Here is a 13,183-nt window from a genome sequence, read left to right as displayed (position 1 = left end):
GTTGTAGTCGTATAAATAGTGAGTTTGACTGTTAAGAGTCACAGTCTTTGTAAAATCTCAGCCATCACAGACTAGGCTGGGACCTCTTTAGATGCAAGCAGGTGTGAAATGATAGTTTTCCACAAGTCTTCCAAATTTATTTTTAAAGTCTTTAGGTGTATGGATAATAATCGGGAGGATATTAAAAAAAATGATCTTGCCCGCCCCCAGATTGACTCTTACGGAGGATCCCTGAAATACAAGGTGCGCTACACGCTGGCCCGCGGCCTCTCCGAGCCTGTGGAGAAGCCGGATGTGTTACTCGTGGGAAATGGACGCAGGCTGGTGTACCGCAGAGGCGGCGGCACCCCTTCCCGAACGGTCAACCAGAAGGACATCAAATTCACCGAGGTAGGTCAGGCACAGTTTGCCTCTGTGGAAAGAAAAAACAAAATAAAGCAATCATTGGTGGGAACACAGTTGTTTTTTTTTGTTTTTTTTTAAGGATAACTGGCAACATTCCAATGGCCGCTCGGTGAGCCGTGACGACCTGATGATGACCCTGGCCAACCTGGAGAGCATCAGCATCCGCACCATCTATGACAACCACATGGTCAGTGTGGCGCTCAGCGACATTGTCATGGACACCAGCACTGTGGAGTTCAGCATTCTCGGCCACGCCAAGGAAGTGGAGGAGTGCAGGTAGGAGATGAGAAGTTGAAGTGATGATTCCCGCGTTTTTTAGAACCGGGGCGGGAACATCGTTACATCATCCGTTAAAGTGGGAACCTTTCGGGTGTATCTCTCGGGATGATGTGAGGCTCATTTTTTCATTCATTCTAATTTCTTTCTACGCAAATTTTACTTAAATTAAGCAACAGCAGGCTGAATTTAACCAGCAGACCTTGAACACATTGTTAATTATTAGCTAAATAATTGCAGAAGTATATAGTATTATTGATAGTTCCTCTTCACCCCAAAAGTTCACTATCAGCGTCATCAGTTCCTCTGTATCAATGCCAGATGGGGTTCCCGCTGTCATTCTTGCGCATCACTTTGCAGTGAAGTTACAGCTGGGTGATGTGCTGGTGGAGGGGGGCAAGTTGTAGAAGGTTGGATGCTGAGGTGATTTCTTTCCATTAAGAAATATGACAGCAGCAGCAGTGGGAGTGATAAACATCTGGAAAATGATAAATATCATCCGAAGCCGGAAACAAGAGCAATGTCCCGGAGTCAACTGCAGGTCAACGTGGGTCTAAAATCACCGTAATTTGACACCATAGAAGCTGCAGGGCCTTGCAGGAAACATCCCCTGTTGTCAGAGGCATCGGTCTGAGAACCAGATGAATCCAGAGTTACTATTATTATTGTTGTTGTTGTTGTCATCACTATATTTGCTATTATTATCAATACTATTTTATTAATATTATTATTTTCATTACTTTTTTTTTTAATTATGAACTTTTTTGAATAATTATACAATTATAATTTTTTTTCATAATCTTTGCTTGTTGTTTATTTTTTTTTACCTTTTTGCTCCTGGCTATCATGAGCTTACTGAGGACTGGCTGTTGTAGAATTTCCAAAAAAAAAACAACTTGGCAAAATTGTGTCTGACTATAGTCCGGGTCATGTGACAGCCTGAGCTGAGCATGCATCTGTCCATGGGAGGTCTATCGGGACTCTGATGAGGAAGTCTAGTCAATGGGCAGAATCAGTGCTGGCTTTGCCACCAACAGTGTTTAGATGCCCTTAATCACTGTTAAAGGAAGCCGTATCAGCCACGGCACAATGAAGATCATGAAGGCTCTGGAGGTTTGACTGGCCGGGATTTGTTTGGAAGTGGCCCATGATGATGATAATGATGTTGTTTACTCGTCCAGATGTCCAGCAGGATACTCGGGCCTGTCGTGTGAAATCTGCTCCTTCGGGTTCGAGCGGGTCCCCGGCGGCTCCTTCCTCGGCACCTGCGCTGGCTGCAATTGCAACGGACACGCCAGCGCCTGCGACCCTGTCAGCGGACACTGTCTGGTAACTCCCCTGCCGCATCTGCTTGGCTCCTACCCGTCGTCCATAATCCCACGCTGCTTGGATACAATGTCCTCTGTTAATACAAAATTTCAGAGTGAACAAGAGAAATTTCTCCATGTACGGGGCAGAGACTGGTCTTTTGTGACTGATAATGAAAACGGTCATCGTGCCCCCCCCACACCCACACCCACATCACCATTGTTATTTGTAGTGTTGCTAGACCCGTGGGCCGGTGATTGAGGAGCAACGTGTCCCTGTTTCAGAGCTGCCAGCACAACACTGAGGGCCCTCAGTGCGACAAGTGCCGCTCCGGATACTTTGGGGACCCCAGCCGAGGGCGGTCTGACGACTGCAAGCCCTGCCCCTGCCCCTACCACGAGACCACGCGCCGGTGAGGTCACCCCCCAAACCCAAGCAACCCACCTCCTTCCTAGAGTAGGAGAAAACAAAATCCTTGACTCCTTTGCCAAGTGTATTGTGACAAGTCCAGAAATTCATTGAGCCTGCTTTAGAATGACATGAAAACAAGAAAGTAGATGATTAATATAAACTTGCAAAATAAGCCAACACTAAAAAAATGAGAATGAAAGCAATTTAAAATGTGTGTGTGTGTGTATATGTGTATATATATTTGTGTATATGTATGTGTGTATATGTATGTATTCATTTTTAATCAACAGACATATGAATTATATAGAAAATACCATTGGCAATCATTCAGCATGAAATACAAGGGGAAATGAAATAAGAATTATCACTAATGAAACACCAAAAGGCAAAAAAAAAAGGATCATTCTTTGAATTGATTTTAAAATTTGGTATAAATTAAATAAACACATCTGCATTTTCACCAAGAAATCAGCTGACACTGACAAAAAAAATGAAAATAAAAAATTAGCATGACTTTGCTAATTTCTACAAAGTGGAGGCAAGCTGTGGTGGGTGAAACATTTTATGGTCTGAATATAACGTGTTGATGAACGAACTTTTGGAAAGACACACACACATGCACATGATGACTGCAGAACAAGCCATCACTTCATCAGGTGTTTATTCTCTCTGTCTGCTACTCATAAACCCCTGCCAGTGAGAACGCTGACTGACGCCACCCGTGTTTTGCAGCTTCTCCGACACCTGCTTCCTGGACACGGACCAGCAGCCCACCTGTGATGCCTGCAGGCCCGGCTACACCGGCAGGCGCTGCGAGAAGTGAGGATGAATCCAGATGTATTTGGGGGCTTGACACAGTATAAACAGTAGTGATATTTTATATTGGTGTTTTTTCGTGACTGCCATTTTTAAGAATAATAATTAATACGATTATATTGATTTGATTTTATTATCACTGATTTTGCTTGACAAATTACCTCAAAATCATGAGGCTGTACCTTTGGGAAATAATCAGCATATTGCATAAACCAAATCAAGAACTAAAAACAAAACATTGAAATTAGTTGATAAAAATAAACAGAATGCTAAAGAAAAAATAAGAAAATAACCTAAGGGTAATCAAGATATAATGTAAATATAATTAAGAAATTACCCCCCAAATCAGTTAATTATTCCAAAAATAATCAAGGAATAATTTAAAGTTTAAAATCTAAAACAAATCAAGAAATCATTAAAAGAAATCATAAAGAAGTTTTTTTTAAAAAAATAGAGGAAAAATCCCCTCAAGAAACACAAGCAGGAAAAAGCAGGACAAAAAAATACTCATCAAATTTCCCCAAACATAAAACGTGAATAGAAATATTAGTTCATTGTTGAAGAAAGAAAACACAAAATTTCAGTGATGAGTGGTTAGAATATGTATTTTTTAGAATATGTATTTAGAGACAAGACTCCAAACTCTTGATATGAGAATAATTCGAATTCTAATGAAAGAATGAAAATTCTGTCAGCGAATCCCAGAACATGTTTAATAAGTTTTAGTGTGCTCAGGCATTTTTTTTTTTTTTTCCTCAGATGTGCTGCCGGTTACCAAGGCAACCCCCTGCTGCCCAATGGAAAATGCATTCCCAACCGTGAGTTGACATGGGTGGAACAGGTGGAGGCACATGGATCGTGCTGATATATGACCGTCATCCCCACCGTGACCGCCCATCACACCCAAACACCCTTCCCAGGCACACCCTCACCTCCCTGTGTCTTCCGCTCTCCTTTGCAGAATCCTCTAAGTGTGACAGCAGAGGAACCATCAACTCTGGCAGCAGGCCGTGCAGCTGTAAGGTACAGATACACTACTGTATTTGAGTTTGTGTGTGTCGTCACCCTGACCCTGACGGTTTTTGATATCTACCACTTTGCTGTGACCGGCAACAGGTCCTGTGTGGAGATGATGTTACCATATCTTTTTCAACATCCCAAAAATACTCAGTAAAACTGTAATACAAGTAAAGGCACATCTCAATGTTTTTCCCTGTTGTCTGTACTTTACTGCAGCACTGAAAAGCTTGTAGTTTTGTTTTCTACACATGACCCAGCTGATTAGTCTGGCCGCCGATTTCAAATCCAAGATTAACCAGTTTAACAGTAGGAAGTCGCCACTTTAAGAGGTGAGACATTAAAACTGGGTTGAAGAAAAGCCGTGTAAAATGCCATTTTGTGCTTTGTGAATATATGGAGAATCAGTTGATGTGCTCTGGCTAACGACAAACAAAAGCAACAACCTGATATCTGCCGCATCGCAGCCACCCTCCTACCAAACATGAGTGCCTGAACAACATCATCAAGGGGGCAAACCGATCGGATATTTTCACTGATAGTATGAGTGATCAAGTACTTGACGGGGTTTTGTTGTTGTTGCAGAACAACGTGGCGGGCGCCCAGTGCGACGAGTGCAAACAGGGCTTCTTCCACCTGTCTGAGTCCAACCCTGACGGCTGCCTGCGCTGCTTCTGCATGGGCGTCACCAAGCAGTGTGCCAGCTCCTCCTGGAGCAGGGAGCAGGTAGGATGGAGGATTGTCAGACTGACGTTTGCAAAACCAACCCGCCAGGAATCCAAGTGTCCATCTTTTGGTTCCCAGGTACGTGGGGGCGTCAACGGCCAGCTCTTCTCCCTATCCAACGCTGCCAACACCAAGACCATCACAGATGGCTTCTCCCAGAGTGGTCCCTCTGAAGTCGTGTACCGCTCCTTTGCCAGCATCCCCAGGGACACCTACTACTGGGTGCTGCCTCAGAGCTTCAGAGGAGACAAGGTTAGATTAAAATTTTGCCATACGGGGGGAGGAGAAAGTGTCATAGTGCTTTTCCACAACACAGTTCAAACACACCCCAATGATAGGTGTTGGTACCCTGCACTTTCTAAGTACCTGCTCTGGTGAGGTTCCAAGCGAGCAAAGCTGATATTAAAATGTGATGTTGACAGAGTGCCAGCCACTGATTGGCCACAAAATGTCTTCACTGAGGACTGCACTTGACGCAAGAATCAAACTTACCGTTTTTTATTTTGGAAAACCTGCAAGAGCGCTACGTTAGCATGGATTCTGCTGCGTCTTGCCATGCAAAGCCTCCTTTGGTTCTTCTCTGGCTTTGTGTGACTGGAAGCCATTGTTTGTGTCAAGAGTTGCGTACAAAAAAGGACATCACAGTATTGTTGCAGTGCCATGCTATGAGGAAGATGACAAAATGGAGAACCACCTACACCCAGCAAGTCTTGCTGGAACTATGTTGTGGAAAAGCCCAAGATGGGTGCCATGCAAACCCTCCATGTCACCATTGCTGTCAAAAACCTTTCTATTTGCTATTACTTTCTCTTCCCAGGTGACGGCCTACGGTGGCGAGCTGCGCTACGCCGTGCGCTTCGAGTCGTTCGGGAGCTCGCTCACAATCGTAGGCCAGCCAGACGTGGTTCTGCAGGGCAACGGCATCTTTCTGGAGCACTACGCCGCGAGCCGGCCCATCCCGCGGCTCCCACACACCTTCACCGTGACCTTCAGAGAGGTGGGTCTTCAGCAGTCGGTATATGAAACAATAGGTTTTTGTGAATTTAAAGTAAATTGTGTGCTAATGATGCACTTCATTTAGCTTAATCATCACTTCATCCTCAACCACATCAGAGCTCAAAGATAAGCAAACAAAGAGCTTGAATATTATAATAGAATAATCAAGTTTGTTTTCCCTTGATCCTCGAAATCAAGAATTCATCACGAACTGGGGAAAGTTCTTTTAAATCAATAAAATGACACAGAACAGAACTTTCATGAAAAGAATAAATTAAATGACCAACCTGAAACATTTAATTCCACTAAAACGTCCTCCATATTTCCCTGCAAGACAAAAACCTTCTCTCCTGTTAACTGCTACGTGACTCTGCGCTGTTAGCTGGCTAACTTTCTCTTTGCCTCCCTCCTGTCAGTCTGCGTGGCGCCGGGCCGACGGGCAGCCCTGCACCCGTGAGCACCTCCTGATGGCCCTGGCCGACGTCACAGTCTTCATGATCCGGGCCACGTACACCGACAACATGGTGGAGAGCAGGTACACACACTCTGTATGGCCATGTGTGTGGAGTTGATGTAGCACTTGGTACGATGAGTGTGTTCTCACCACGTGTATTTTACGGCGTTGCGGCATGTAGTATATCAGACATCAAGATGGACATCGCCGTTCCGCATTCAACTGGCAACGAGCGGGCGCTGGAGGTGGAGGAGTGCGCCTGCCCACAGGGGTACAGAGGGCCTTCATGCCAGGTACACACACATACGCACACCTTTCACTCTACATCTCTATACATATGTATTCGTTCTATTTATAGCCTGCAGGAAGTTCATTGGAATCTCAAAATTTGTTCCTTAAATTCTGGTTTCTGGTTAATCACTGTTATAAAAGTTGCCTGCCATAAAGTTCGTCACTGATAATAGACAGATTTTACTTTGACATCATTATAAATCAGTCTATCAATCATTTATATGACTGTGCCATCATTGGTCGAGCCGGTAAACACACCAGTGCCTTTCCACGCCTGCACACTATGGTTGCAGTCAGTTCTGACTTTATAACCTGTAAATAGTGTTAAATAGAATAAACTTATAAAGTCTACAAGATGATCAAACACAGCCTGACTCTGGGGAATCTGGACGCAGCCAAAAACAGAAACACACACAGCCGGTACTGAATCATCCGGAGCGGGAAGTCCTCATCCTCCTGCAGAGGGGTGGGGGCCAATTTGTGATTTTCACGGTCAAGGTTAGCTTGAAGTGCAAGTGAACTGGAGAACAACCGCAGACAAGCGCCAGCTGCAAAGATTTGCCCGAGCTTGTCCTGAACACTCTCTAATTTCCACGACCAGCCCCAATAATAATAGCGCCCCATCTTCCTGATGTCGTGGAACAAAGATGTTTTCTGCCCTGTCATCGCCCGGCGCTCACCTGCGGCGTTTTTCCATGCCTCTGCAGGAATGCGACGAGGGCTACACCAGAACCAGCTCGGGCCTTTACCTTGGCACGTGCGAGAGGTGCGACTGCAACGGACACGCCAGCAGCTGCGACCCGGAGACCGGGAGGTGTCTTGTAGGTTCCACCCTCCTTTCTCTCCCCTCATCATTTACCCCGCCTCGACCTTTCCTCTCTGGAATGCAGCCTATGGTTTGTCGGCGAATCCGAACATGTGGAGGCGCACGCCCGCCCTCCGCCTGCTTCGGTGGATCTCACCTCTCGTTCTTTTGTCTTGCGCCCTGACCCCAAAAGCAATGCCTGCACAACACAGCCGGGCCCAGGTGCGAGCGCTGCCAGAGCGGTTACTACGGAAACCCTGCCACCGGTGGAGCCCAGGCCTGCCAGCCTTGCCCCTGTCCTGGAACCACGTCCAGCAACCAGTGAGTCCAGGATGGGAATGGTTCTCCCACGTTTCCTCAAGTTTTACATCAATCAAATCATCTTTCCTAGTCTCTCCTGTTCGAACCACTTGCAGAAATGAAACTTAAAAAAATTGAGAAAAAAGAAACATATCAGACAAAACGCTGACGGTGCTTTTGTCTGATTCTGCGGTTTAAGGTAGATTGTCGCATTTCCAGCCTCCTGAGCAGCAAGCTGTTTGGAACGTGATGTCATCCTTGTCTTGAAACAAGGCAGACAAAAAGAATCCAGCACCCTGGATCTCTTCCTTCTTTTTTGTAGTTCTCTGTGGGTGACCCCCGCCCTCTACCTCCCAGCCCCATCCTCCCCCATGTAACTGGAAAAACATGGGAGTCTCACCAATGGCGGTAGACTGTTATGACCGTTTCCCGGGTCGATGAGCGAGGGGCTTGCTGTCCCCAGGGCTGAAAGCACAACCAAACTCCCAACCCGATTTCTTTCCGCCTAGATTTTCTCCCACCTGCTACCTGGACTCCGACGGCCAGCCCACCTGTGAGAGCTGCCCCCCCGGATATACCGGCCGACGCTGTGAAAGGTAACGTGACCCCTCCCCCTTCCTCTCCTCGTCCTTCCTCTTTTTCCACCCTCTCGTTTCCTCAGTGCCTGGGGTTCCTGGGTGGGCCGGCTGCACGGTTGGCCCTCGCCAACCCGCTGGTTTTATTCATGGGAGGGGTGGAACAGGATTGGGGGGGGGCATGTCTGTGGTTCACGTCTCTTTTGTTTTATTTTATCTTTGACTGTTGTGAGTGGGGATGGGAGATCGGCTCTCAGAAGTAACTTTGAATTTTTGCTCTGTCTTGTTTTTTTTATTGACTGTTGGATGATTTCTTGGATTTATTTATATGCAGCAAATGAAGGGTCATTCCTTCTGTGGTAGACTAATATGTCTGTTGTAGGATCAGGGGCCTTTTTTGCGGTGCTGAGAATGTGATCGTATTTAACTGTCTGTGGAAAAGAAGGCTTTGGAAGTAGAAATTATTAGTTTTGTATGTCTGGAGGAAATCTTTAGTTTGGCCTCTATCTTATTTTTCCTCTCTCTTCTACGCTGCGGTTTCTCAGAGGTTGCTTACCCGCTTTGGCTTTGTGCTTCTCTCACCAGTAGCGAAGTTTGACGGTGTTGGCTCATGTGATCTTTGTCTAAGGCGCAGAGCGAATGCACTCTTCTGCGTCTCTATGGCATAAATGTAGATGTGGCATTTATGAGGAATCCTGTCTGGCTGTAAGAAAATAAATGCAAAAAGATAAAAACCGAACAAACAAATCTTTGTCATTCTGGAGGCAAAGATGATGAGGTGATTTTGGTATGAGAAGAGGCTTGCTACATTATTCTTTATTTGAACCTGTGTGCCTGCAACATGCCTGACTGTGCTGTTTTGACATTAAGAGAAGAGAAGCCCTCTGCGGACAGTTGCGGGGACCCCTTCCATGAGAAGCAGATTGACGGCCTCCTGCCTGTGACATGTGGAGCAGAATCAGTGTTCAATTTCAGCTGGGAGAAGGAGATCACACCACACGGAAGCGGGGACGGGGAGGACGTGCCCAGCATCCACTCAGAAGCCACTGTCATCCCGACTCGGGCGCTGCTGTCGACTGCCGCCGTCCGTCACACCACGCGTCCCGGCTCGGCAAATGCTGTTCCGGTCACTCACCAAAACGTAGTGTCCAGACACCCGCCTCGCTTCACGCCCGACCCTCAGAGTAGAAATTCAAACTTCCAACGGCTTCTCCGGATCCACCTGAACACCTTCAACCAGCGCCTCACAATGTTAGAAGGCAACACGCTGGACATGAAGGAGAGCATCCGTCGGATGGAGGACCATCAGGCCCTGCTCAATTCGCAGCTGAAGGACCTCGTCACTCTCCAGTCAAGTCCGGAGAAGAACAAGAAGGTCACTGAGCTGGAGAAGGGCTACACGGATATGGAGGACCGCCTGAGCAGGCTCGAAGGTCGGCTGGAGATCCTCATTGACGGCTTCACCGCCCTGGCTCAGGAGATGAACAAGATGAAACGGGCCAGGCACACCTCCAGGTCGCCCCAGGAGAGGCTGGCCCTGCCGCCCGTTGCCACCGTCATCGCCGCACCCTCTCACTCAACCCCGCAACCTCCAGTGAGACGTAAGCCCACGGCAAGACCCCTTCCCAGTAAAGTCACTGTACCTCAAAGCATACCGACGCCAGGCCTCTCCACCAAGAAACCCAACAGTGCTCAGAGAGGGTTGAGACCCAAGCAGGCATCACCTGCGAGACAGCGGGGAAAAATTCAGGTGGTCAATAGTACCACAATAAGTCCAACCTCAACCTCAGCGCAAAATGTGAAGTTGAAAGTGACGCTGAGTAAGAAGAGGTCAGGCTCTCCAGATAAACCCAAAACTACACCAAAACCTGAAGCCAAGGGAAAGGCGCGTGAGAGACTTGAGTCCCAGCCGGGCAAGACTGGACTGAAGCAGGTTCAAGAAGAGGAACCCATCACCAAGTTTCAACTTGAGCCACCGTCTCTCAAAACGAATGCTGCCAGGGTCGGGCAGAAGAATAAGCAAGCTGATCAGGCAACCAAAAAGGGTTCGTCACCTGTGAAAAACAACCGACTAATTTTATCGGACAGTAAAACTGTCCCAAAGAAGGCCCATAATGGTGGGACTTCTTCAGATGCGGAACCGAAGAAACCCTCCAAGCCTGACACGGGAAGCTCTGGCCATAATCAGAAGAACGATCAGAAAACTGCACAGAAATCATCCCGGTCCCCTCAAAAAACAAGTAACACCGCCACAGCCATAGCCACTAGCACAGAATCGCCCAACGGTGCTACAACAAAGATGAAAAAGACGACAAAGACGTCCCCGACCAGAACCAAGGCTGCTGCAGTAAAGAAGACCACCAGTACAACTTCCAAAAGTACGCCTACCACAGCCAAGGCCGCCCCCGCAGATAAAGCAGGCACAAAAGTGCAGCAGCAGAAAAAGAAGAAGAAGAAGACAAAACCTCCCTCCACTATTTTGGATCTACTGAAGTTCTTAAAAGGGGGCCACAGCTTAGCTAATCAGAAGAAGAGCCAAGACGCTTCTCTTCATGTTGTCCTAGGGCGGCTGGCCATTCCTATCAGAATCATCCCTGATGATTAAGGAGTATTTAACCAAGACTGGTGGATTTTATTTTATTTCATTTTTTCTCTCTTTCTTGTTTCCCTATTTGTGTTTGCAGTATTTATGTCATTTACTTCATGAAGGGTCTGTATGGTACTGTGCTGTTTTACAGCATTTTGTTTTTGACTCTTATGGCATTCAAGATGTATTTTATGACACTGAGGAAGACTATTTGCACAAGTCCATGAAAAGCTAGCTTAGTATGAGTACCTCATGTATGTAAATGTGTTCATTGTATATATATATATTTTTATTGATGCCAGACTACCTCAAACTCCCCGAGAATCACCTCTCTCTCTTCTTTAGGTCAAATTACCCCCCCCCAAAAAAAAACAAAAACCTGATAGTGATCCCAAATGTTTAACAAAGTCAAATATATTAATTTCTTAATATATGATTATCATAAATAATTGTATTATTATTATTAATGATAAATTCAATTGATATTAAATTGGTATTATGTCACAGTCTCCGTGACTCCCCCCCTCTTTTGATTCAGCAGTTTAGTTCTTTTTTAGAGGGGTTCAAAAACAATCACTAGTTTTAGCTGCACTTTGGTTCCAGTTAGGGAAATATAGAGAAGCGGTTGTCATGTTATTGTGAAATGTCCGAGTAGAAGACGTCACCTCTCCTGCGTTGTCATGTGATGTGCTGGCAGAAAATGTTCGGACCAGAGCCTGACCGATACATCCCCCAATACGTATTGGCTTTTTACCAATATATCGATGACTTTGTACTTGTTGGCAGCTTGCACTGCCAGGAAAACCTTACACAACTTTCATTCATTGATTATTTATGCCGTTTATCCTGCTCTTTGGGACCAGTCGCCAGTCAGTTTCAGGGGCGCATGTAGACATGCCACCATTCACTCTCATTCAAAATCATAAAGACACAACCTGTCTCTGACAGACAAATTATCATATATTTTTCCTGATTTTAAAACAGGACCGATTTATTCCACATGCACTCCTCAGTGGCTGCCACATGTATTGTTTTAAATTCTTGGTTTTGTCAGCTGGCCCAAAACTCAAATAGGAGGGACTCCAGTCTGTTTTTAAAAGTGGAGAACTGAAATTGGTCATGCTTGTGTCTTGTAGTATCAAGGTTAAGATCCACGTAAACAGTTTTAGTTTGTCCAGGGAGCACCGGCGCTTTGAAACTTTGACTATCTTCTGCTGGCGGTACATAAAGACCCCAAAATAAAATGTTGACGTTCAACATTTCTCACTCAAGACTCGATTATTGGTCAGGCTCCAGTCCGGGGTTTTACACAATATAGTGAAATTGTTGCATGTGATGCTAAACTAGACCTTTGGTTTTATCATGAGTTGTACAGCATGTTGTTTTCTGAGGTGCACTCTTCCTAAGCCGTATCTACTATTTGATTTTGTTGCAATTGTTTGCCATAATGCTCATGTAATAAGAGTGTGAATCCGTCGCTATCGCTGACCTTAAGGTTAGAGAACGTGAACTCCTCCACAGAAAACAGCAGTGTGTCTGAGTCGTTAGATCTTAGGCTTCGCCAAAGTCCTCTTGCAGCCGTTCGTTGACCTGCGGAGCTGCCAGAGGGCAGGCGAGGTAAGAAAACGACGGCAGGGCGCCTCGCACTGATCTCGGATCAGCCTTTGCTCTGGTGGCGGCGTCCGTGTCCCATGCTTCGGCTGCTTTTCCGCTGTGTCACGGTTTCGGCGGCGCCTCCTGCTCTTCCTCTCTAGCATCTCTGGCGTCTGGTTCTGCAGCTCCATGTATCAACTCCTGCTTGGTTCTCCCAAGTTTTGACATTGTTTTTACTGAATGGCCTTCCTATGCCTGTCCAGAGATGGAATCAACATCTGCCTCATGTTGACCGTCAGCAGCTCTGTCCATCTCCAGCTACATGAAGGGATCTTGTCTTATTTATTTAATATTTATTTTCTGTGGGAAATCTTTTCACGTACAACACTGGTGTTTTGTTTTTTAATCTTCTACAGAAGTAGTGCCGACAGTGCTTTCGTAATGCACCCTCATTGCACACGGACTGAACATCAGAATAGTTTGGACTTTCCTTCCTTGTCTGAGAGAGTCGACTCTTTGTCTGTGATTTATATCTGCCTTGGGGTGAGAGGCTTGGATGCGTCACCTCCTGCAGATTTCCCAGCTTCCTGCCTTATTGTTTTCAGGGGTTAAAAGTTGCGTCC

The 13,183-nt window shown here is 46.1% G+C and overlaps 1 protein-coding gene across 17 annotated transcripts in view; it reads left to right on the top strand.

Annotated features, from left to right (window-relative positions):
- hspg2 (heparan sulfate proteoglycan 2) overlaps window positions 1-13,183 on the top strand; it is a 113,125-nt gene that overhangs the window by 60,670 nt on the left and 39,272 nt on the right. For all 17 annotated transcript variants that reach the window (XM_086158915.1, XM_086158917.1, XM_086158912.1 and 14 more), the window contains 15 exons: window positions 211-390; window positions 485-681; window positions 1,863-2,010; window positions 2,274-2,401; window positions 3,133-3,219; window positions 3,976-4,034; window positions 4,178-4,239; window positions 4,819-4,959; window positions 5,038-5,211; window positions 5,777-5,956; window positions 6,372-6,490; window positions 6,591-6,702; window positions 7,408-7,521; window positions 7,699-7,826; window positions 8,315-8,401. In XM_086158915.1, the coding sequence (XP_086015041.1) occupies window positions 211-390; window positions 485-681; window positions 1,863-2,010; window positions 2,274-2,401; window positions 3,133-3,219; window positions 3,976-4,034; window positions 4,178-4,239; window positions 4,819-4,959; window positions 5,038-5,211; window positions 5,777-5,956; window positions 6,372-6,490; window positions 6,591-6,702; window positions 7,408-7,521; window positions 7,699-7,826; window positions 8,315-8,401 (1,916 nt within the window). The remainder of the gene's footprint in view (window positions 1-210; window positions 391-484; window positions 682-1,862; window positions 2,011-2,273; window positions 2,402-3,132; window positions 3,220-3,975; window positions 4,035-4,177; window positions 4,240-4,818; window positions 4,960-5,037; window positions 5,212-5,776; window positions 5,957-6,371; window positions 6,491-6,590; window positions 6,703-7,407; window positions 7,522-7,698; window positions 7,827-8,314; window positions 8,402-13,183) is intronic.

Source organism: Fistularia commersonii, chromosome 14, assembly GCF_037954325.1.
Source record: "Fistularia commersonii isolate RoL2024-O1a breed Wild chromosome 14, RoL_Fcom_v1.0, whole genome shotgun sequence".
NCBI classification, from domain to species: Eukaryota; Metazoa; Chordata; class Actinopteri; order Syngnathiformes; family Fistulariidae; genus Fistularia; species Fistularia commersonii.
The sequence above is the reverse complement of the archived record's forward strand: the minus strand, read 5'-3'. Positions and strand labels throughout refer to the sequence as shown.